Here is a 24520-nt window from a genome sequence, read left to right on the forward strand (position 1 = left end):
TGACGGTGGCGCCGGGGGGGGGGGGGGGAATGTGCCCCCTCACCTCGGGGTCTGGACCCCCCTCCTGCCAAAGTCTGGTTACGCCCCTGCCCTAGACTGTTCCTTAGAACTCTCAAAAATCAAAGGAACTGGTTATATAGGCAAGAGTTAAGCACTACAGTTACATAAGTATTGCCATACTGGGAAAGACCAAAGCCCAACATCCTGTTTCCAACAGTGGCCAATCCAGGTCACAAATACCTGGCAAGATCCCCAAAAAGTACAAAACATTTTAAACTGCTTATCCTAGAAACAGTGGATTTTCCCCCAAGTCCATTTAATAATGGTCTATGGACTTCATTTAGGAAGACGTCCAAACCTTTTTAAAACTCCGCTAAGCTAACCGCCTTTACCACATTCTCTGGCAACGAATTCCAGAGTTTAAATTACACGTTGAGTGAAAAAAAAGTTTCCAATTCGTTTTAAATTTACTACAATTTAGCTTCTAAGAACTTGTCATTCATTTGCCAGTTGGTATTTATAAATTAGTTCTCTCTGGTTCTTCTTAATTTAGACTAAGAATTCTTCTACTCAGGGATTTTTGCATTACTTAGATTTTGTTAGTATTCACTTGTAGTAGTGTAAATAGTTATTCCATCATGGTAAACACAAAGCCCATCTTTTCCTCTTACTTTTTTCATAATGAATAAACAAACAGCAAGCAGAAGAATACATGAGGTAAAAGAACCAGCTAAAGGGATATCAATACTTGTATGTCTTTAGACATTAAAATGAACCTAAACTGTTAATTTGAAAAAAAATTTCATGCATCTTCACAAAAGGGGAAAAAAGTAAAACAAAAAACATACAGAGCAACAGAGGGAAGAGCGAAAGGCAAGAAGAGAGACATACCCAACAAAAGAATAAAGAACTAGATAATACATACATGAGAAAGAGGCGTGAAGGGCAGAACAAAAGGAAACTAATTGGAAAGTTCATACTTACAGCATGACAATGGCATATTTCCTCTTTCTCAACTGAAACACTTGGGCTTATTGGTGTGGGGGCGACATGTGGTAAACTGCATGGGGGAGGAACATGTAGTGTGTGCATTGAGCTGTGGTATGTATTAAGTATGTGCATGTTGTGTATGCACATTTGCATCTATATAGGTGTTTGTGTACAGATATGTAGGTATGTGTTGGGGTGGGGGGGGGAGAGTTGTATATGTTTGGAAGGAGGGGTGGAAGTATGTGCCCTTGGGGCTATCTTGTAGGATGTGTGAGATGCAGAAAAGTGTGGGTATATATAGGTGTGTAAGCTATGAGGATGTGTATGGGAAGGTGTGGAGTACAGGATAGCCTTTCCCCCTTCTCCCATATCCTCCATTCTTTGCACTTCCCGTTCATCCTCCATTCCTTGCACTCCCCATTCTCTGTCCCGCTCTCTTTTGCTTCTCATGTCATGTTCTGTTTGGGTTTGCACACTCATACTGTGTGCTCATACTACCTAGCTAATGCATTTTCAGGTTTATGTGCACAAGAGCACGAGCATGCTGTTTCTGATATTCTTTTGCTTCCTTGGTTTGTAAGCCCAAACTAAAATTGAATTTGTGCAAGATTTACTGCATTGGTCTCAATATTCTGACAGTACAACTGGACTATGGAAAGATTTACCCTTTACCTAAATAGTTTCCTTTCCTTGATTCCTTCTAGACCAGGCCAGACTGACAGGTTATGTTCCCCTATCAGCAGATGGAGGCAGAGACTTGAAGATTCAGATGACATCAGTATAACAAGTGGTACAGCCAGGAACATTCCCAGTATGCTAATGCCAACGCTAAGAACTAAATAAAACCTATATACACGTGGAACCCATTATCAACCAGGGAACCCTATACAGACCCCAGAGTGATAAGGAAACCTATATATAATAAACAGGAAAGGGCAGTCTGAATCTAAGGACTACTAGCGTCTTCTGACTAGTCTAGCAAAACTCAAGGAAAATATATAAATTAAAAGCATTCTAGGAGCCTTATAGAGGCCTGACCCAGTCATCCCCTTACCTGCCTGTTCAATTAAATTAACATGCAGTATCCTATCACCAGAACTCTGTTTTTTTTTTAAATTTGAAACAGCCAGACTAAGTTGACAGAATAAAAGGAACATCCTGAGGGATGGAGGAGGGGAATATTTTTCAGCCCCACTAGACAAGCCCTCTCAGTGCATTTTTTTCTAGGAAAAAAGGTGCCAGTACTCAAATGCCAAGCCACCTTTCAGGGTTGGGGTGATCACTGAGGGACCCACCCCACAATAGCCAGGCCCCCTGCAACCAGTCACAGAATCTATGACAAGGCAGAATTTGTGTGTAGAGCCTAAGCTCTTTAATTAAAACTTGGGGACCATGGGTCAATTTTAGCAGACAATGGAAAAGGTGCTGGTACTCAGTACCCCCAAGTACCCCCTCAAAAAAAAGCCCTGAGCCCTCTTAGCAAAGCAACTGGGCTAGAGACTAGGGCTCTGGAGGGAAAGACACCTCTGTACCTGACTAGAGGAAGACTCATGAACCATTCCCTGGGAGAAATGCCTAGGCCAAGGCTCAACCTCAAGAGCTACAGGGGAGAAAGGCCTGTTTAAAGAAACCTGCTGCACCAGTCAACGTGCACTATCTGTTGGAGGCAGAGAAATACCGGGAATATTCCTGGCTGCACTAGCTGTTATACTGATGTCATCTGAATCTTCACATCTCTGCTTCCATCTGTTTATAGAGGTACGTAACCCCTCATTCTATACTGCTTTAGCAGGATAAGTATTGCGAGGGAGTGAAAGTATAGTGGCAGGTGCTCCTAGGAACACTCCTTCACTGGTGTTGAAGCTAAATCACCTTATGGCAGGTGGCGTTATGCCGAGTCAGAGGGGCAGTCGTTTCTTTCTTTACAACATCCGTAAAATCCGCCCCTTTCTTTCCGAGCACTCTACCAAAACCCTCACCCACACCCTTGTCACCTCTCGTTTAGACTACTGCAATCTGCTTCTTGCTGGCCTCCCACTTAGTCACCTCTCCCCTCTCCAGTCAGTTCAAAACTCTGCTGCCCGTCTCATCTTCCGCCAGGGTCGCTTTACTCATACTACCCCTCTCCTCAAGACCCTTCACTGGCTCCCTATCCGTTTTCGCATCCTGTTCAAACTTCTTCTACTAACCTATAAATGTACTCACTCTGCTGCTCCCCAGTATCTCTCCACACTCGTCCTTCCCTACACCCCTTCCCGTGCACTCCGCTCCATGGATAAATCCTTCTTATCTGTTCCCTTCTCCACTACTGCCAACTCCAGACTTCGCGCCTTCTGTCTCGCTGCACCCTACGCCTGGAATAAACTTCCTGAGCCCCTACGTCTTGCCCCATCCTTGGCCACCTTTAAATCTAGACTGAAAACCCACCTCTTTGACATTGCTTTTGACTCGTAACCACTTGTAACCACTCGCCTCCACCTACCCCCTCCTCTCTTCCTTCCCGTTCACATTAATTGATTTGATTTGCTTACTTTATTTATTTTTTGTCTATTAGATTGTAAGCTCTTTGAGCAGGGACTGTCTTTCTTCTATGTTTGTACAGCGCTGCGTATGCCTTGTAGCGCTATAGAAATGCTAAATAGTAGTAGTAGTGCTCCGGCAAGGAGGTGGTTAAATGCCCTAAGGCAGAAACGTTCAGAAAGGCCCCAAGGGACTAGATCTCCGGGGGGGGGGGGGGGGGGTCCAAACTGAAAGGGTTTCCAAGACAGAAGCTCCAAAGGGAAGGAGTTCTCCCAAAGTGGTGGCTGAACTGCAGTACTGTGGGGAGTCTCAGGGAAGCAAGAAATGGGCCTAGCTCAGAGGTTTGCACCATGTAGATACCAGTTAGTGGTAATATTGCATGAGAAGAAACAGAAAATTGCAAAGGTAAAAGAATGCCTTTATTTTCTGGGAAGACCCAGGTCCTGAGTGTCATAGTTGGAGCTAGGCCTGGACTGAAATTGTATTGAAGAAGGTAGAACTGCTAAGAGAGAAGGAAGTTAAGTGTCATTGGGGTTGTTGCCCAGGGTTGAACAGAGTCTGTGACAGGAGAACAGACTGTATAGCTTGATTGCTTTTTCACCAATAAAGCTTTTCCTTTGGCTTTGCACTGCAAGTTGCCTGTGTCTGAGGTCCTGTAGCCAACCGCAAGACACATTATCACAAGTATGTTGATATGCATGTACCTTCCTCTGGCTGGCTGCAATGACAGCAGGAAGCCATCGACTTTCTCTGGTATCCATTAATAGGAAAACAACATCATGAGAAGAAATGAGATTTTCCAGCTGTTCCACATCCTTTTGAGCCTGTTCCGTGGTGGCTTCAGAAAAATTCACTGGGTGACCTGGCATGGGAATACTCAGATTCAATCCACAAGAATTCTAAGGGAAAGAAAAAATGCAAAATTCAATGTGTAGATATGGTAAAAGGAAGATAAGTAATTAAAGCTAAGTTTGCTTTGTTTGTACCCACTTTAAGATCTCTGCCCTGTCTGTAAGACTTTGTGTGTGCTGATACAGAAAGCAGCACTATGATGATAAATGTTTTCACAGACACCTCTTCAGATTTCTTCATATGACTGATCTCCCTCTGAAATGCATATCTACTCAGCATACTGATTAAAATCTTTGTTTGACACAGTAGAGATTAGAATAAAGCTAGAAGGTACGCTCATTCTGGATCTGTTGACATCAAAAATGATTCATTATCATCAAAGAATGAGAACCCTACCTTTTGATAACATTCATGGCATGAATATATTATCACTGCTACATACCATTTCCTTTCTGTGTAAAATAAAATTTAGCCCTGTAAACCAAGGAAATTTAAATATGGATATCACAAAGCATCAACAAACAACTAGAGGGTATCATTTTTACACTGCAACTTACGAGACAGTATCTTTCAGAAATTATTGCAGACAGAAAAGCAGCTTGAAGCAAACCATTTCTCAGTTTGGAATAAAGAGTAGGATCATTGTGTGTGTGTGGGGGGGGGGGGGGGGGGGGGGGGGGGGAGGGAGAATACTAAGGGGATTGCGGGATCACAAAAGGGGGCAACTGGACATGGGAGGTGGAATTGATGAGCACAGTAGAACAATTAGGGGGAGGACATTGGCTCAGAATCCATGAATTTATATGGGTGCTGGCCAATATTCAATGCTGGCATCCACGTAGCTAAGCAGGCATAGCTAGACCTGCTTTTTGTGCGATTACCACCAGCAACCACATAATTGCTGGCTCCTCTATGATGCTGCCCACATAACCCACCCCCCCTCTCCTGCCCAGTTCCAAGATGGCAGTTAGTGCTAATATTCAGGAGCAGTGCCTGATACGTTTACCTGAACACTGGTGGATGGCTCCCTTTGAGCCTGAAATAAGTAGGCACAATTGCTTGTAATATCGGACCCTGTGTATTCTTCACTGAAACAATACAAAGACTATTCTATATTCTCAATATATGGATAATCTGCCTTTCAGGCAGAAAGACTTTCTGATATACAGATCAAAGCGGGTCATAACTACACGGCAGATCCCAGAAAGTAGATAAGAACAAAAGAATAGCCGTACTGGGTCAGACCATTGGTCCATCTAGCCCAGTATCATGTTTCTAACAGTGGCCAATCCAGGTCACAAGTACCCAGCAGAAATCCAAATAGTAGCAACATTCCATGCTATCAATCCCAGGGTAACCAATGGTTTCCCCATGTCTATCTTAACAGATTATCTATTCTAATGTTATGCCATGTTGTATGTTATGAAAATGGGTGTATCAAATGAATAAGCTGAACAGATCCAAGATGGTATCAAGGTGGGAAGCACTGACCTGCTGAGGTTCCCAAATTTTTTTTTAGTTTTAGTAAATATTTTGCATATGGATAAGGAGGAGGGGAAGATTTGGGTCTTCCCTCTAGATCTAGCAGAATGGGCAGATAGTACCAGCTGAAGAGAGCAGCTGAAGAGAGCAGAGATTTCACTCAGTCCTGAGCGGCAGAGCTGTCCAGTGCAGTCTGGGAGCATGCTGACTGCAAATCCTTGGCCTAGTATCAAATATGGAAGCAAGCATTGCCAGATGGGTTAGACAGAGGCAACACAGCAATGCTGCCACTGAAAAGCAGCCCAAGAGATAAAGGTTATCCGGTGGCTTTGGTAAGACTGACTTCAGGAAAGGTTGGGAGCCCGAGATAAGAAGGAAGTTGGAGTACTATATCTGTGGGGATTATAGAGCATCTGTTTGAACAAGTTAACCTCTCCTCCATCTTGACCACCTGCTGGGGGTAACAACAAAATTGGATAATAAGAGTTAACTATAAGAACAGCATCTAGAATGAAGTTTTTGGCCAAGTGGTAGAAATTCAGAAACATACAATGGTTTACTTATGTTACATAGTTATATTGCTCATCTTTAAATTTCTAGTTTGCTTTATATAAAAATTTAAGGGCCCTTTTAACAAAGGTGTGCTAGTGTTTTTAGTGAGAGCTACAAATTAGCACGTGTTAACCGTGTGGATGCCCATAATATTCCTATAGGCGTCTACATGGTTTGCGTACACTAATTTTTAGCATGTGCTAAATACGCCAGCGCACCTTTGTAAACAGGGCCCTAAGTGGGTTACAGCCTACATATACAATAAATTGACCAGTTCGATAAATAAAATGGCATACACTAAAAACAGTAGACAACAAAATACACAGACTAAAATTACAATTTAAAAAACCCAAATCTACAAATACTGTTTCCCTATAAAACTTTCATGTCTTATGACACACGAAATCATACTACAGTATAAATGGCGTCGCCTGCTGCATATTGTCATACTATGAAAAAGTCTGCCTAAATAAAGATCTGTTAGCTATCCGTATAATGGTAGAAGTTCTGGAAAATCAAAGTGGGAGATTTAATCTCCAGTTTCATAACTACATCTCATTCAGTTAAACCAGAGATAATACTCAGAAGCTATTTTATGAAGACTAAGAATACCTGTAGAAAGTTGTATCTCCTATTTATTTATTTATTTATTTATTTATTTGTTACTTATATCCCACATTTTCCCACTCATGCAGGCGCAATGTGGCTCACAGAGAATTAAATAATAGTACAATCTTAATAGCTTAGTCAAACATAAAGAAGTAGGTTGGAGGGAAGAAACTAACAACGTGAACTAGGTAGGGTAAGGGACAAGAGATGTTTTAATCAACATGGCAAGTTGAGTGGTAAGTCTTGGCAAAGAGGAATGTCTTTAACAACTTCTTAAAAAGGGCATGATCCTCTTGAGTTTTAAGGTGACGAGGTAGTGCGTTCCAGTATTTGGGACTCCAATAACAGAAAGACGAGGCGAAGATTTTCTTATACTTGACTCCCTTACAATTCGGAAAATGGAGGTGGAGATAGGACCGAGCAGCAGGGTTGGCATTTCTAGGCGGAAGGTCGATCAAGGGGAGCATGTAATCCGGGGAGGTCCCATAAATGATTTTATGTGTTAGGGAGCAGATCTTAAAAGCGATGCGCTCCTGTACAGGCAGCCAATGAAGTTTAAAGCGCAGGGGTTCAGCATGTGCAAAACGCCTTTCTTTAAGGATGAGCCTCGCCGCAGTGTTCTGAGCCGTTTGGAACATTTTCAATAAGGAGGCCTGGCAACCCACATAAATACCACTACAATAATCCAGGTGGGATAGGACAAGCCAGTGGACAAGGGTACGGAACAAGTCTCTGGGAAGGAGATATCTGATTCGCCGAAGTCTCCACATGGCCTGGAACATTTTTTTGGAGACTGATTGTACGTGATCAGCCAGCTGGAGATGTGAATCCAGATGCACTCCTAAAAGTCTCAGGCTTTTAGTAATCGGGAGGGTAGAGCCCAGAACTGGAAGCATTGAGTCAGATATATTAGAGTGCGTGGACGAGAGGATGAGACAATGAGTTTTTTCCCTATTTAGCCTGAAGCGGAACACCCTGGCCCAATGTTCTAAAGTGGAGAAACAGGCATCTATGAGGTTGGTAACTTCTGATATTGTGGTTTGAAAAGGGATGTAGACTGTAATATCGTCCGCATAGATGAAAGGGTTGAGGTCCAGATTAGCAAGTGCACAAGCTTATTATATAACATCAGGAAGGAGGGAGCTGGTGAAGACTGGGGGTGCTGGCGAACTGGTGCAACCTGTTTCTTTGGACACCTTAAAATCTATTGACCTCCTTGAGAAAGTCCAATAGTTCTTGCTCCACTCTGATAGAGACATTTGCTCTGGAGCTGGGGTTCTCAACCCAGTCCTCAGGATATACCCAAGCCAGTCCTCATTGGTACAGACCCAGCGAAGCAGTATACCTTCTATTAAAAAGGAGTGTTCTGGTGAAAGATTTAGGGCTAGATGCATCAACCAAACGTTAAAAAAATCTAAATCGTAAAAGTGCTTAACGAATTTGAAAACAAAGAATGCACAAAAAAAAACAGCTCAGAAATGTTCGGTGCGGTATTGAAAAGTACAATGTATCAAGCGTACGTTATCCCCGTCGTTAATTTGCTCCTTAAGCATGCGCAGAGCAGCCACAAACGTATTAAACCTACATAGGTTGCTTACGTCAGACTGGGGCGTGCGAGGGGGGGATCCCGACCTGCAAGTCTTTTAGCTGTCTGATCTAGCAGAAGAGTGCAGTTGAAGATAACTCAAAAAAAACGACCGACCCTCGTAAATCCCCTTTTGTAACAAAAAGACCTCTTTGCAGTTTGTTTACAGTACTGGGAAAATTGGCTTTAGGGGATAGAGTGTTAATTTTCAAAGCTGTTGGAGAAGGGGAGAGACAGGATTTTTAAGCTGCAGGGAGAAGTAGTATGTTTTGTTTTGTAATGATGCAGGGGAAAGTGGAGAGCCACGTGTTTGTATCTCACTTTTCTTTTTAAACATGCTGCCTTGGATTTTTATGGTGAAGGGGGCCTTAACGACAGGTCTGAGCACACGTAAAATTTCTGACGGTAAATGATTCGTTGCAATCATCGGTATGGTTAGTGCATTCTGAATTGTCCACATTTCAATGGTAGTTTCTCCTTTTGCATTCCGTTTTCGTTAGCTGCTTGCTTCGTAGGAAAAAGGCCTTTAATGCATGCAACGGTTAAGAATTTCCTTCGTTAAAGGGTTGTTAGAGGGTCATTAAGGTTTAGTGCATCTAGCCCTTAGTTTCTTTCAATATCAGCCTGGGATGTGTCAGCATTTCCTGATGCCAACGATCTGGGAAGCCCAAAGCATATTGCAACATAAAACATCCTGGTGTGAATCGCAAAGGATTTCCTGCAGAGTGTTCATTAGACAATTGATACTGTTTTGGATTTGTACCACTGACACCTCCTATACAGCATAAACAGGACCAACTCAAAGCCATTATGCTGAAACCTTCTGAGGTGTTAGTTGTTCCCCATCGTCACATCTCACCAGACTGGCCCTTCAAACTTCCTTTGTGAATCATGAACTTTGCAACACCAGCGAGAAACCTTGCTACTCAATCCACAGACCGATTTAGCCGATGAGCTGTTAAAACAAGAGTTCATTCTCTACCTTCTACAGGAAATCCTTTGCGATTCACTCCAGGATGTTTTATGTTACAACATGCTTTGGGCTTACCAACAAAAGCAAAGTATCATACTTAAAAATTATAAATAAATATGCAAAGAAAATTACAATACTAAACACTGAACTAAATCCAATACTTCACAGTACTGCAATGAACTTTAATGCTAAAAACTTTCAATCTGAATGTGAAGGAAAAGTGAGCCGGCTGAAAAAAAAACAAAAAACAGTAAATTGGTTAAATTATATTTGACAACATTGGTCTCTCTCATTTCAGCTTAATTTACTTAATGTGATGGTTTACTTTGATTACCATCTGGTAATTAAATATAGGCGGAATTATGCCACTACACATTTCCATACTTCATATTACACACTGATATTAATCTTTACTGAAAACTTTTTTCATTATTGTGTGCTATATCTTTACTAAAGTAACTTGATTCCAGAGCCATCTGATTATTCACAAAAAAGCTGAAATATTTCTATCTTCCTCCCCCCCCCCCCCCCCCCCCCTTATTGAATGGCTTTGTGTAGGTATGTCTGCGTAAATATGGCCAGATAAAGAGTTAAACCATGGCTGTTCAATGCTGATATTCACTGCTGGCTGTGAAACGTGTGTTAACGGGAATCTTAAACCTCATGGCCAGCGACTCTCAGATACAGTTGGAGTAAATCCACCAAGTTCCAAGGTAGATTCAGAAAGGTCAGAAGTCCCCATAACCTATCTTGGCCAAGGTACACAATTTCGTAACAGAGGAATGGATCCTGCAGAAGGTACAAAGACTGGTGAGGTTGGACTTTCAGGGGATCCAGATTGCTATCTTTCTGCACTACAGTTCTGAGATGCAAAAGAAGCACGTGATATTTGAAGGAATTAAAAAGATACTTAAGGACATAACAAGCAGTTCATGCTATTCAATATTATTTCCATTAGCTTTTAAGGTGGTAATTTTATAACAGGATGCCTATGGCCAAATATAGTATTTCCCCCTTGTTTATTAAGCCGCGCGGCAAAGCTGACACAGTCCACTCAAAGTGAATGGGCTCTGCCAGCTCCAGTGCGGCTTAGTAAACAGGGGAGATAATTTTAAGTCTATTTTATAAACGCTTCCCCAAGATTATTAACAGCATCCCAAATAGGTGAATAAACACACTAAATATTCACAAAAACATCTTACACAAAATCTTGAATGAGTTTCTCAAATATTTGAAATACGATAGACCAAAGCAACACAAAAAAGGAGAATCAACCCCTAGAACATCCAAAGGCACAAGGGAAAACAGAGCAGGGGTGGACCAGTATGTTCCAAAAAAAAAAAAGGATATAATAGTATTGTATTAAAAAAAATGTATTCAAACAACTTCCACCAGAACATAAATAAATAAGACGTACAAACAAACATAGCCATCATATAAAATGTAAAGAGATCACAAAGCTCAATACCCTATTATTTCATGTTTATAACCACAGGTCCACAGCTATAAATATTATAGATGTTTCTCCCATCAGCTGTACATTATTCAATCAGTCCTCAGTGTAGAAAATGTTAAGGGGCCCCTTTTACTAAACTGTGGCTTCTTTTACAAAGCTGCGCTACCAATTCTCAGTGCAGCAAATGAAAGGAAGCCCATTCAATTCCTATGGGCTTCCTCTCATTTCCTGGGCAGGAATCGGTAGCACAGCTTTGTAAAAGAAGCCCTGTATCCTATAGGTGCTAATGCACAGTTAGAGCCGCTTTTACTAAGCGGCGGAAAGCCCAAAATGGCCAAATTACACGCACAACTTAATTAACAAGCCAATCAGCACTAATTGGTGCTTAACAACCAATTAGCAGGACTAATTGGCTTACATAAGTATTGCCATACTGGGACAGACCAAAGGTCCATCAAGCTCAGCATCCTGTTTCCAACAAACACATTTATGCTGCTTATCCCACAAATAAGCAGTGGAGTTTCCTCAAGTCCATTTTAATAATGGACTATGGACTTTTCCTTTAGGAAGCCAACCAAACCTTTTTTAAACACCGCTAAGCTAACTGCCTTTACCACATTCTCTGGCAATGAATTCCAGAGTTTAATTACACGTTGAGTGAAGAAAACTTTTCTCCGATTCGTCTTAAATTTACTACTTTGTAGCTTCATCGCATGTCCCCTAGTCCTAGTATTTTTGGAAAGAGTAAACAGATGCTTCACGTCTACCCTTTCCACTCCATTCATTATTTTATAGACCTCTATAATATATCCCCTCAGCTGTCTTTTCTCCAAGCTGAAGAGCCCTAGCCGCTTTAGCCTTTCCTCATAGGGAAGTTGTCCCATCCCCTTTATCATTTTTGTCGCCCTTCTCTGCACCTTTTTTTAATTTCACTATATCCTTTTTGAGATGCGGCGACCAGAATTGAACACAATATTTGAGGTACAATCAAACCCATGGAGCGAAACAAAAGCAATATAATGTCCTCATTTTTGTTTTCCATTCCTTTCCTAATAATACCTAACATTCTATTTGCTTTCTTAGCCACCGCAGCACACCGAGCAAAAGATTTCAACGTATCATCGACGACAACACCTAGATCCCTTTCTTGGTCGGTGACCCCTAACGTGGAAATTTGCATTAAGTAGCTACTAGTAAAAAAGGCCCGGTTCTGACACAAATGAAACGGGCGCTAGCAAGGTTTTCCTCGGAGTGTGTATGTTTGAGTGTATGTGAGAGTGACTGTTTGAGAGTCAGAGTGAAAGTGTGAGTGTGTGTGTGTGTGAGAGAGTGAGTCTGGGTGTGAGTGTGATTGTGAGAGAGTGTGTGTGTGTGTGAGACACAGTGAGTGTGTGTGGGACACAGATTCTCTGTGAGAGTGAGTGTATGAGACCAAGCGAGTGTGTGAGTGACTGTGTGGCACATAGAGAGTGAATGTGATACAGTGTGAGACAGAGTGTGTGAGAGTGAGAGTCAGAAAGACATTGTATATGAGAGAGAGAGTGTGAGCCCTGCCCTCCCAATCCATGCCCATCTGTCCCCTGCCCCCTCCATTCATCCTTTTCCAGCAATTCCCCTCTCTCCCTGAGCCCTGCCCTCCCAATCCATGATCATCCATGCTCCTCTGTCACCTGTCCCCTCCATTCATCCCTATCCAGCAATTCCCCTCTCTCCCTGAGCCCTGCAATCCATATCCATCCATGCCCATCTGTCTCCTCCATTCATCCCTATCCAGCAATTCCCCTCTCTCCCTGAGCCCTGCCCTCCCAATCCATGCCCATCCATGCTCCTCTGTCCCCTGCCCCCTCCATTCATCCCTTTCCAGCAATTCCCCTCTCTCCCTGAGCCCTGCCCTCCCAATCCTTGCCCATCCATGCTCCTCTGTCCCCTGCCCCCTCCATTCATCCTTTTCCAGCAATTCCCCTCTCTCCCTTCCATGACCCCCCTTCGCATCCATGCTCCTCTCTCTCCCATGTCCCAGCCTGGCCCGCCCTCTTCTCCCCCCCTTCGCATCCATGCCCCCCCCCCTTCGCATCCATGCTGTCGTTTCTCCCCTGCCCTCCCGCTCCCATTGTTCAACTTTACTGGCCACCCTCTTCTCTCCCCCCAACTTCCTTTTTCTTCTTTTTAAATTTACCTCCGTGGCGGTTTCGGCTGCGAAGCGTCAGGGAAGGAGGCGGCGCTCCCGACGTCTAGCCTTCCCTTCGCTGTGTTCCGCCTTCTTCTGACGTCATCCTTGACGTCAGAAGAAGGCGGAACACAGCGAAGGGAAGGCTAGAGACGTCGGGAGCGCCGCCTCCTTCCCTGACGCTGCGCTGCCGGAATTGTTTTTTTTTTTCCGCCCTCGACGTCATGACGTTTGACGCGAGGGCTGGGGCAGAGACGGCTGGCTGGCTTGAAGGCTTCACACCATGAATCCACGAACCCTTCAGCCTGGGAGTGACGTCAGATGGCTTCAGAACGTTGTCCTCAGAACGTTGAGGGTGCGTTTTATTATATTAGATAATTCAGGCACCTCTTTCCCACATGCATCACTTTGCACTTGCTCACATTAAACATCATCTGCCATTTAGACACCCAGTCTCCCAGTCTCGTAAGGTCCTCTTGTAATTTTTCACAATCGTCCTGCGATTTAACGACTTTGAATAACTTTAATAAGAATTAATGTGCACAACTTTCTAGGTGTATTCTATAATGTGGTGCATGTAAATTCTAATGCACACAGTTGAAAAGGGGGCATGGCCATGGGCGGGTTGTAGGTATTTCAAAAAAAAACTCTGCGCACTATTATAGAATACTCCTGAGCTGTGCCTAACTTAGGTGCAGGTATTTAGGTCTGGTTTTAGATGTCCTAAATGGGTGTCCAATCATAAACATCAAAATTTTCTTTAAATTTTATAGATTACTGAACAAATGCTATATAGTTTGTCACCTTTTGCAACCTAGGTTGTCTTACTTCATTATATCTGGAACAAAGCCAATTTTTGATATTGTAGCACAAGAGACTGGAAGAGAACACCACGAGAGGATCAAAGGCATTGCTCTTTAGATTTCTAACATTTCAAATTAGCCACGAGACGGTGCAGAATATGAAATTAATAGAACGGTTCAATGCCTGCTGAAAGCTGAATTCATTAACATAATAAACAGCTTCTACATGATGAGTATATTTTCCGTCTTGAACTTTTCACTTAACCTCTTGCAAGCTACAGACAAAAGAAATCATAAAAATACTTGTAATTTAAAGTAGCTAAACAAAACGCAAGTATTTTGTACTTATGTAGACCCTAGTAAAGAACTATACTGCAGCTAATCAACATTCTACCTGACTAGAGCCTCAACTAAATCCAGACTCATTCCACTTTAGACTTGAGCAGGAGGAGTGGCCTCGTGGTTAGGGTGGTGGACTTTGGTCCTGGGGAACTGAGTTCGATTCCCACTTCAGGCACAGGCAGCTCCTTGTGACTCTGGGCAAGTCACTTAACCCTCCATTGCCCCATGTAAGCCGCATTGAGCCTGCCATGAATGGGAAAGCGCGGGGTACAAATGTAACAAAAAAAACCACTCAAGGTGTATTCAAATCCTAAGTCAATTCATCATTTGAAGCTTACAATCCAAGGATAAGTACAAAGACATTAAGAGGCAGAGTTATGTGGGCTACCATTAAGACATTTTATTTTCCTGTTAAGCCCTGTTATTAGTAATTAGGTCTAACTGCATACAACGGGACCTGCATTAAAAGAGCACAAATTAGTGGTAAAACAACATATCAACAGCCCCTTAAGGCCCCTATTTTCTAAAGTGTGGCAAGGTTTCCAATTACCATGTGGTAACTGCCAAAATTGATTCAGAATGCTGCAGTAAGAAGGTTTTAAGTGACGTGAACTCACACCATTTTTGCAAAAACTTAATCGGCTACCAGTACGATACAGGGCTAAATTTAAAACTATGATCTTCAAGGCCCTTAAAGGAAATGGCCCTGAGTACCTGAAGAATAGGATGATCCTCTACACACCTCCAGGGATACTAAGGTCCTCTCAAGGACTATCACTAACCACAACCTCTCCAAAAGACATTACACAATTTGATACCCACAAGACAGCCTTCTCTGGAATAGCCCCCACACTCTGGAATGCACTGCCTGAAAGGCTCCACTTCACACAAGACTATCTCTACTTCAGGAAGCAGGTTAACGCTTGGCTCTTCAACCAGATCTTTAACGGAAGAAGTAACTAACTTCTTAGTCTCACACACATGAGTGACACAGGCTGCACATACTACAGCAGGATATGTACCCCAGCTAAGATAATATTTAACCATCTCTCCGACCTCATGTGCACCTTTCATTAGTTACCTTATTTAATAACTCCTCTTACTCTCGTACCTATCTATACGTTAAACATCTCTCTGACCTGATGTGTAACTTTCTTTAAATTAGTCCCCTTTTCTAACTTCTGTTACCCTCTCACCTATCTATATGTTCCATCTTTGCTTATACCCTACACTGTCAATTAAAATATTCTATTACATATTGTGTTGACATTCTAAGTAGAATACTAAGCCATACTTTGTATTTGAATATTTTTACTGCCATAGACTGTTGCTCAGGTTTGATTTATTCTTACTGTACACCACCTTGAGCGAATTCCTTCAAAAAAAGGCAGTAAATATATCCTAATAAATAAATAAAAATTAACTTGCAGTAGTGCATAACATCTGCCATAATTGTTGCGAGCTTTCCCACCATATTTGTGCGAAGGCTGCCATACAGTTAGTGCTGAGACAATATTGTGAGAGCTGAAGAGTATACCCCTTTGGGTGGGGACTTTAGTGTGTGGGTTTGAGGGGGGTGGGAAGAGTGCCTGAGCACGAGGGGGGTGGGAGAAAACTGTAAAACTCTGACATGTTTCTCTAAAGCTGTAATAATGATGCACTGAAACAAGGTGTATCATATGTTGCTTGTTAATTTGTGTGTGTTTTCAGAATATCCACAATGAATGTGCATGAGAGAGATTTGCATACCAAGAAGCCAGCATGCAAATCTCTCTCACGCATATTCATTATGGATACCCTGAAAACCCAAACGGCCAGGAGATCCCTGAGGACTGGACTAAAAACCACTGATGTAGAAAACGCAATATTATGTTATGTACCAAACTTTTTATGGCGTGACAGTCCAAGTATGGCTTCAGTGTCCTGATTTTCCTAAGGGCTCTGAAAGATTTCTGAATAATTTTCCATCTTAAATAGAGAGGTGTGGTAGCCATGTTAGTCCACTCTTAAAGGTTATCAATAGAAATCAAACAAAATAAAACATGGAAAAGAAAATAAGATGATACCTTTTTTATTGGACATAAAACTTAATACATTTCTTGATTAGCTTTTGAAGGTTGCCCTTCTTCGTCAGATCGGAAATAAGCAAATGCAGTAGCAGATAGTATATACAAGAGAAACATCAAAGCATTACTTTGACAGTCTGACAAGAACGCAAGACCTTTGAAATCAGAATGATTGAATATTTTGACACCCAATAGACAGGACTTAAGGATCTGGGTTTTCTAGCCCATTATAAACCATAAAGTTGTATTTCTCTGTTTATCACCCTCCTCTCACCTTCCCACACCATCCTGTTAGAATATCAATGAAATGCTTTGATGTCCCCATGCATACCCCCACCCTCCCACTCTGTCAGACTGTCAAAATAATGCTTTGATGTTTCTCTTATATATACACACTATCTGCTACCACATTTGCTTATTTCCAATCTGACGAAGGGCAACCTTCGAAAGCTAATCAAGAAATGTATTATGTCCAATAAAAAAGGTATCATCATAGTTTCTTTTCCATGTTTTGTTTTGATTTCTATGCATAATTTTCAAAATATGAGGGGAAAAAGAAAGTTATGCAAAAGGATTCCTAAAGATGTAATGGTAATTTTGAAAAAAAAAAACTGGAGTGTGGTCCAAAAAGGGATAGAAAAGTCCATCTGGATAGAAATAAGACCTCGATTTTTGTGGGATAAGTACCAATATGTGTTGAACTTTTACATTAGAATTAACTGTAGCTTGAAAAATGGTTTACATGAATTATGCATAAGTAGGTTTAGGTTTATTATTTATGGCCCACCTTTACCCAAGGCGAGAAACAAGTAACACACAATCAAACAGCAAAAACACTCCATACATGCATATTCCTAACCAGAACATACAAATTACAAAAAACACTGACAGTCCAATCTGGGCCAAAGGTCATAGTAACATGTCTGCTGCAAAAGATAGCATCTTACCAGTTTCATAAGGGAAGTAACAGATTGTGGCCGTCATAATATCATACAGATAAGCAGTTATCCCCAAATTTTGAAATAGGGAGGTCAGAGGGGCAATAGATATTAAAGTAGGGGTTAAAATATAGCCTTGTGGGACATCACATGAGAGTGGATAAAAACTTGAGACTGAATCATTAATAACTTGAAATATGCATAGGAAAAGATAAAAGCAGAACCAATTAAGAGCAGTACCTTTCAGCCCCATCTCTTGTAGGGGAGCCAAAAGCAGAGAGTAAAGAACTTATTAAAGGAGGAGATAGATCTAATTGAATAAACATCATCTCTTTTGGCATGAAAAGTGACAAAAGATGTCATTTAACATAGGGGTCTCCATACTGTGGCCTTCTCTAAAATCCTCATGGTCGTGAGTAGAAAGTAGCAGTAGTCCAAAATTTAGTCTGCTGCTGATAAACCACCTTTTCTAACAGCCTTGAGTAATAAAGATTTGCAATTGAACAAAAACTCTGGGGAGAAGAGAGATCCAAACAAGGTCTTTTTCAACCACAGTTTAATTTAGAACATTTATATAGTTGTAACATGTCCCATAGGTCAGACTTGTATAAGTCTTGTATAAAAACCCACCTCTTCATCGATCCAACATAAATCCCCTCACCCAGCAGCACATCATAATCAATGATTGTACTGGACAATTTACTATCCTCTTTCCCCTTAACCCCATGATGATGCCTGATTCACTTCTACCTCATTTGACCACAACACAATCTTGTATTTCTTATCAACTGAAATGGCAAACGCCTTTACGGTACTTTGTAAGCTACATTGAGCCTGCAAATACATGGGAAAATGTGGGGTATAAATGTAACAAATAAATAAGATCAAAATAAACAGGAGACAGCATGAACCACATTCCTTCAATAATCAAACAGACATCCCATCTTGACAAATAACCATTGGATGAACAAAGTCTATAATTTTACCAACACTAAACACCAGTAGCATAGCCAGAGCCAGTACTTTGGATGGGCCCTTCCATGCCCCCCCCCCCATCTTCTCAGAAATATTTTAAAAAATTGTAATTTTTTTTCCACTTACCCCACATCCCACATCTCTCCCCTCTTTCCTCTGCAGCATCCCAGCATCTGCCTTCCTGTCTCTGAACCATGTCTCTCCCCAGCATACCTTACAGGCGTCCCTGACACCTGCAGCGATTCATTTTTGCTGCCTGTGCTGGCCCAGCAGGCTTACATCTGCTACGTCCTACCAGAAAGGAAACAGGCATTAACGTCAGTGAGGGCATGACGCTGCAGAAGGAAGCTTACAGGGCCGGTGCAAGCTGCAAAAATGAATTGATGCAGGCGCCAGGGATGTCTGTAAGGTACACTGGTGAGGGACGGAATTCAGAGATAGGAGGGCTGATGCCGGGACGCTGCAGAGAGAAGAGAGCAGTGTAGTGCCATGGCTGGGTGGGCCCGAGTCAAGAATGGGTGGGGTCCTATGCCCACCCAGGCCCACCCATAGCTACGCCACTGTTAAAAACACACTGAGCAGGGTGAAGTTTTGATTACCTGGGGAAAGTGAAAGTGTCAGGGAACTGAACACAGGCAAGACAGGAAGAGAGGGAAATTAATTAGTCACTGTAAGGCCCTGAAGGCCATTAAGGAGCTCATTTTTGAAAAAGAAGAACATCTAAAAAGTGGCATAAAGCAGCATTTGGCCATTTTTCTCACCAAAACATCTAAATCAGTATTTTCAAAAGCCATTTTCCAGACAATTCTCTATGCAGTTTGTCAGCAGTATGTCCAAATCTCAAGGGGGCTTGTTTGGGGTGTGTTAAGGGCGGGATTTCGGCATGTCATAATGGAGCAAAACAAAAATGTCCTGGATAAACACTAAGACATTTTGAGCTATACTTGTTTTAATAATGACAGCCACAAAAAGTGCCCTAAATGACCACTGGAGGAATAATGGAATGACCCCCCTTAGTCCCCCAGTGGTCATTGACCCCCCTTCCTATCCCCCCCCCCAAAAAAAAATGTAAAACAAAAACAAAAAAAAAAAAACAGTACATATCAGCCTCTTTGACAGCTTTATTATGTTATAGCCAGTCCTATTAGAGCAGCAAGCAGGTCCTTGGAGCAGCCTAGTGGTCAGTGCAGTGCACTATGGTGAAGGGGATCCAGGCCTATAATCCACTCTGTTACACTTGTGGTGAAAAGTGTGAGCCCTCAAAAACCCACTTATGCTCTATCATTATTGTAGTTCTACCCATTCTCCTACTATTTCTTGTTGTGTCACAATTATGTTATATGTACTACTTTCTGTATAATTAGACTGTAAGTCACCTCGATGGTCCTTCATGTAGGCAGGATAGAAATTTCTACATAAACTTGATATTGGTGACACCTGCAGTCAAAGGCTATTGTAGTGGTGTACAGTTGGGTATAGTACGCTTTTGGTGGGATTTGTTAGGCTCACTATAAAATATAAGGAAGCAACTGCAAGATGTGTACCTGGAAGCTTTTAGGTGAAGTCCATTGCAGTGCCCCCTAGGGTGCCCCACTGCTCTGCTGAGATGTCTGTGCAGTCAGTCTACTAAGAAAGCTAGCTCCTCCTACAACCCACTGGCTTGATTTTGTGCATTTTTCATTTACACATTTTTTTTTTTAAATGGATCAAAATGATAAATGCACAGAGCACAAAAACAATTAGCAAGTGGCCATTAAAAAAAAAAAAAAAAAAAAAAAAAAGAGACGTTTTGATGTTTCGAAAATGGCTATGAGCCCTGTTTACTAAGATGCTGGCCCTCAGGATGGTGCCGCCCAACATAGCTTTACCATATGGCTCCAGAAAAAGGAGGACACATTGATCCAGTCCAGGTTTTGCTTCCATTGAAAGCAATGGAAGGAAAACCCAGACTGACTCATTCTGTCCTCCTTTTTCTGGAGCCATATGGTAACCCTAGCGCCGGCCCCAACATGTTCACCTAGTCTGACTAATTGTTAACAAGGCCCTGGCAGGCACAGACAGGGCAGCAACTGAAATTCATTCAGAGGAAAAGGAGGCAATGAGCCTCTAGGATCAGTCTTCAGGCCAGGTCTTTACAATTAATTATCCTAAGTGAGAAGAGCTAGTAGGAAAGACTTGATGTACCGCCTTAAGAAAAAAAATCAAAGCGGTTTACATTCTTAAAAATAATATAGTATAAAGGAAGAAACTACAATATATTAATAGGACAGAAAAAGAAAAACAAAGCTTAACACTGGGAGCTTAGAATTAAGATTTAATGAAAAAAGTGAAACTAAGGCAGTAACACAATCTAGGGCAAAGGTATCTATGAGCATTGAACAGCTTTGGCATCTGCAATCAACATGCATCATTGCTTTCCTTTTATTTGGGTTTCTTGATTAAAATGTGTCTGCAAGTCTCATAAAAACACAGTCACACGGCATAAAAAGTAGATTAGTTTTCATTGAGGTTTATTATTTTGTACATTCGGTTCTTAGTAATTGAAAATTGATCCCTTTGTTGCCAGAAACTTGATCATATGAACTATCCATGCAATTTTTGATTGGCTAAATTTCACTCACAGTATTGGACCAGCTAACCTGGAATTTCTCCAAGATTTCCTGAGCATCAGTGCTGAGTATGCTTTTACCTGCAAATTATTTTCATCTGGTTTGGGCCATTTCCTGCCTTACTGTTTCTGCTAGAGAGAAAGCAGCAGGAAACTGCAATTTTCACAACTGACACTTTCATTTTTATTTTGCCTGAGAATTTGTGATGGAAATTTACACAAGTTTTCTCCCATGTTTACAGATGTGTAAGCTTTTGTTGGGCTTCTTAACAATAATAAGTACCTGGTCTCTCAGACTCAGCATGTATTATCCTGATAAAACACACCTCCAATATCTACTTCAGTGCAAAGTCTTTGTTACCTTCTTCCTGAACCAACTCCAGTACTTGCTATACTCAAACACCGATCCCTTGCCTGTTTTTAATTTAATAACCTTCCTGAGAGGCCAACAATGATTTCCTCAAGTATTGATCAGGGCCAGGTCCTTCGTTGCTAGAAAACAGCAGTCACTTGTCCATTGCTTAAGAAACCTAATCTGGATCCTGCCTATATTTCTTATATTTGGCCAATCTTGAACCTTCCACTCAGTTACAAAATAGTTGAGAATATGGTATCATTTCAGTGTACATATTTTTTTTGTTTGTTTTAAGATACAACCTGGTCTTACATCTCAGGCAATCCAGATTATATCATGGCTACAGTTGTGAATCCACTCTAGTGGACCTAATAAAATGACAGTGGAGATACACTTGTATGAAGCTGTTTGTCTTGTGCACAAGAGGTTTCAGATTTCCCTCTATAAGTCCACATATTTCCTCCGCGATACCGCCAATACCCGATATGATTGGTCTGCCATGGTTTCCAGGTTTGTGGATTTTGGGTAACATGTAGAATGTGCCCACAGAAGGCTGGTTTGGCATGATTTTCTTCAGATGTGGCTGTACTCGTTTAGGAAATGTTCTCATCCACCCGGCTTTCCCTGCCACTCACCTAACCCACCCTGATCTGACGAAGAAGGGCTACCTTCAAAAGCTAATCAAAAAATGTATTAAGTTATGCCCAATAAAAAAAGGTATCTTATTTTCTTTTTCATGTTTTATTTCTATGGATTACCCTTAAAAGTGAACACAGCTACCACATCTCTTTAGCTTTTAATTTAAAGGGAGGACAGTTCCTTAATTAAGATGCCAAATAAGCAATGACCGTGTTTCCAGCCTAATTCTGAAAGTGGCATAATATCTAAAAGACTATTTGTTGATGATCACAGAGATTGAGAAGGCATGTAAGGGATCAAGAGATCAAAAAGGTTGGTGTGCCAGCTTTAGTTACTAAATTGCTTTCTGCTGCTGTGAACCACTTTTGCAGCTTCATAAGCCTACATTTTATCTGTGCTGCTGCTCCCAGCCCTCCTCAGCATCATCTACAACAATCATTCCCTGCCTTCCGTGGAGCCTGTTCAGGCCTACTTATAGATTAGGCTCAAAGGAAGTGCAAGCCAAAGGCTTTTTTTTTTATTATTATTTTGGTTTGACCTGGTCACAACTGCAAATGAAACTCCATTTGGGATTGCAATCTACACTTTGGGAAGTGCCTTACTAAAGTCAGTCTTATAAATCAGAATAAGTACTATAACTTGATCAAACTCACTCAGCTACGACTCTTTTCACATTAAATACTACTCTGGTCCTACGACACAACTGTACACTTTGGAAACCATTATAAAGAATAAAATTACGGAACACGTAGACAAACATGGTTTAATGGGACAGAGTCAGCATGGGTTCAACCAAAGGAAGTCTTAAAAACATAAGAACAGCCATATTGAGCCAGAGCAATGGTCCATCTAACCCAGTATCCAGCTTCCAACAGTAGCCAATCCAGGTCACAACTACCTGGCAGAAACCCAATTAATAGCTTACTATAGATTAAAAACGCCTACTGCGGGGCACAATGAGGCATCCCACAGTAGTCTGGGGATCAGCACACGCTTCTCATGTGCTAAAAAACACTTCTTTTTTAGCGTTGGGGGTGAAGAGTGGGCGTGTTCAGCAACCCATTAGTGCAGGATTAGCAGGTGAGCCCTTATCGCCTACAAAAAAAAGCTTAGTTAAAGGCTCACATGCTAATGGCCAAGTATTAATGGAAAAATTAGCACAAGGACATTATTGCCAAAAAAACAAAAATTGGCCATTTTACCCTAACGTTAAAAAATGACCTAGCACGCAGGACAGTCCTGTGTTAGGGCTAGCGCAGGCCTCTTTTTTTTTTTTAAATGTTCTTTAGTAAAAGGGCCCTTAAGTTAGAACTTATTTATTTTTAAAAATTTGTATCCTGCTCTATCCAACCAGTGGCTTAGGAAGGGGGGGGGGCGGGGGGCGGTCCGCCCCGGGTGCACGACACTGGGGGGGGGAAGTCGGCTTCGCGCTGGTGCACTGCCCTCTCTGCCCCGGAACAGGTTACTTCCTGTTCCAGGACAGAGAGAGCACTGAACCAGCGCGGAGCCGACACACCCCAGCAACGTGCAGTCGGGGCGGATCGGCCCTCCCGCCCGTCCCTCGCCGCGGCGACCCGCCCCGGGTGTCAGCTCCCCTCGCTACGGCTCTGTATCCAACTATTCTAGGTTATTTATACAGACCCCTTGAACAGATAAATTATCTGGAAATTAGATTAAAGCACTACTTTCTGGATAAATTTTGGCCCAACCCCTGAAACATCCCTGGCCCCTACCATTTTTAAATAGATATATTTTAGCTGGATATTGGATTGTCTGGTCAAAATTTATCAGTTAGGAGGCTGACCCCATAAGAGTTCTGAATAATGACCTAACCATGCCCAAGCACAAAATCATGCTTCAGTTTAGATGTTTTCATTTCACATGGTTTACAGATATGCTATCCTACCAACAGCTATAAAATTATTGCTCCATGACCCTTTCCAAAGGAATTGCCATGGTCAAGCAGGACACGGAAAAAGATAAGACTATCTTTCTTGCCTTTGGCATTCCCTGTTTTTTTGTTTTAAAATTCAAGTTAGAGTCTTGCCTGAAGCAGCAACAGCTCAAATCTAATATGTAGTTTTATAATCTTCTATCAAGAAACAACATGTACAGCTCAGCTAAGCACAGATATTCCACAACATTTCTGCAGCGTAATAACTATTTCTGGAGATAGAAAGCCTGGAAATTACAGCAATTACTTCTCATCAGAATGATGTATACACTAGTCTGCTACAGGTAATGCAATGCCAGCACGGTAGTGATCTTAACTATTTAAAATTACACCATCATATCAAATAGAACATCAGTCTTGCTTTCTTCTTATAGCAGTTATTTTTACATATGGAATACTAAAATTATTCTAACTGGAAAATCATCAATCCTTACTTATTTGATGGGGTTGGCATAATATATGTAATGTATGAATAAAGTATAAAACGGCAATTATGAGTTCTGATCCTTGGAAGGTGCCATCAAGTCTATTTGTCAGGCTATCCAAAATGCTCATTCATAAGATGTATCTGCACATATTGAGCTAGCTTCTATATATGGCGCCTGAAAAATCCATGCGGTAAAAAAAAAGTACGCCTAGGCGTATTCTCTAAAG

At 41.7% G+C, this 24520-nt stretch overlaps 1 protein-coding gene across 2 annotated transcripts in view; it reads right to left on the reverse strand.

The window, feature by feature from the left end:
* The window catches only part of ATG7 (autophagy related 7), a 337049-nt gene that overhangs the window by 235237 nt on the left and 77292 nt on the right, over positions 1–24520 (reverse strand). For both annotated transcript variants that reach the window (XM_030205749.1, XM_030205748.1), the window contains exon 13: positions 4215–4409. In XM_030205749.1, the coding sequence (XP_030061609.1) occupies positions 4215–4409 (195 nt within the window). The remainder of the gene's footprint in view (positions 1–4214; positions 4410–24520) is intronic.

This window comes from Microcaecilia unicolor, chromosome 6, assembly GCF_901765095.1.
Source record: "Microcaecilia unicolor chromosome 6, aMicUni1.1, whole genome shotgun sequence".
Classification (NCBI taxonomy): Eukaryota; Metazoa; Chordata; class Amphibia; order Gymnophiona; family Siphonopidae; genus Microcaecilia; species Microcaecilia unicolor.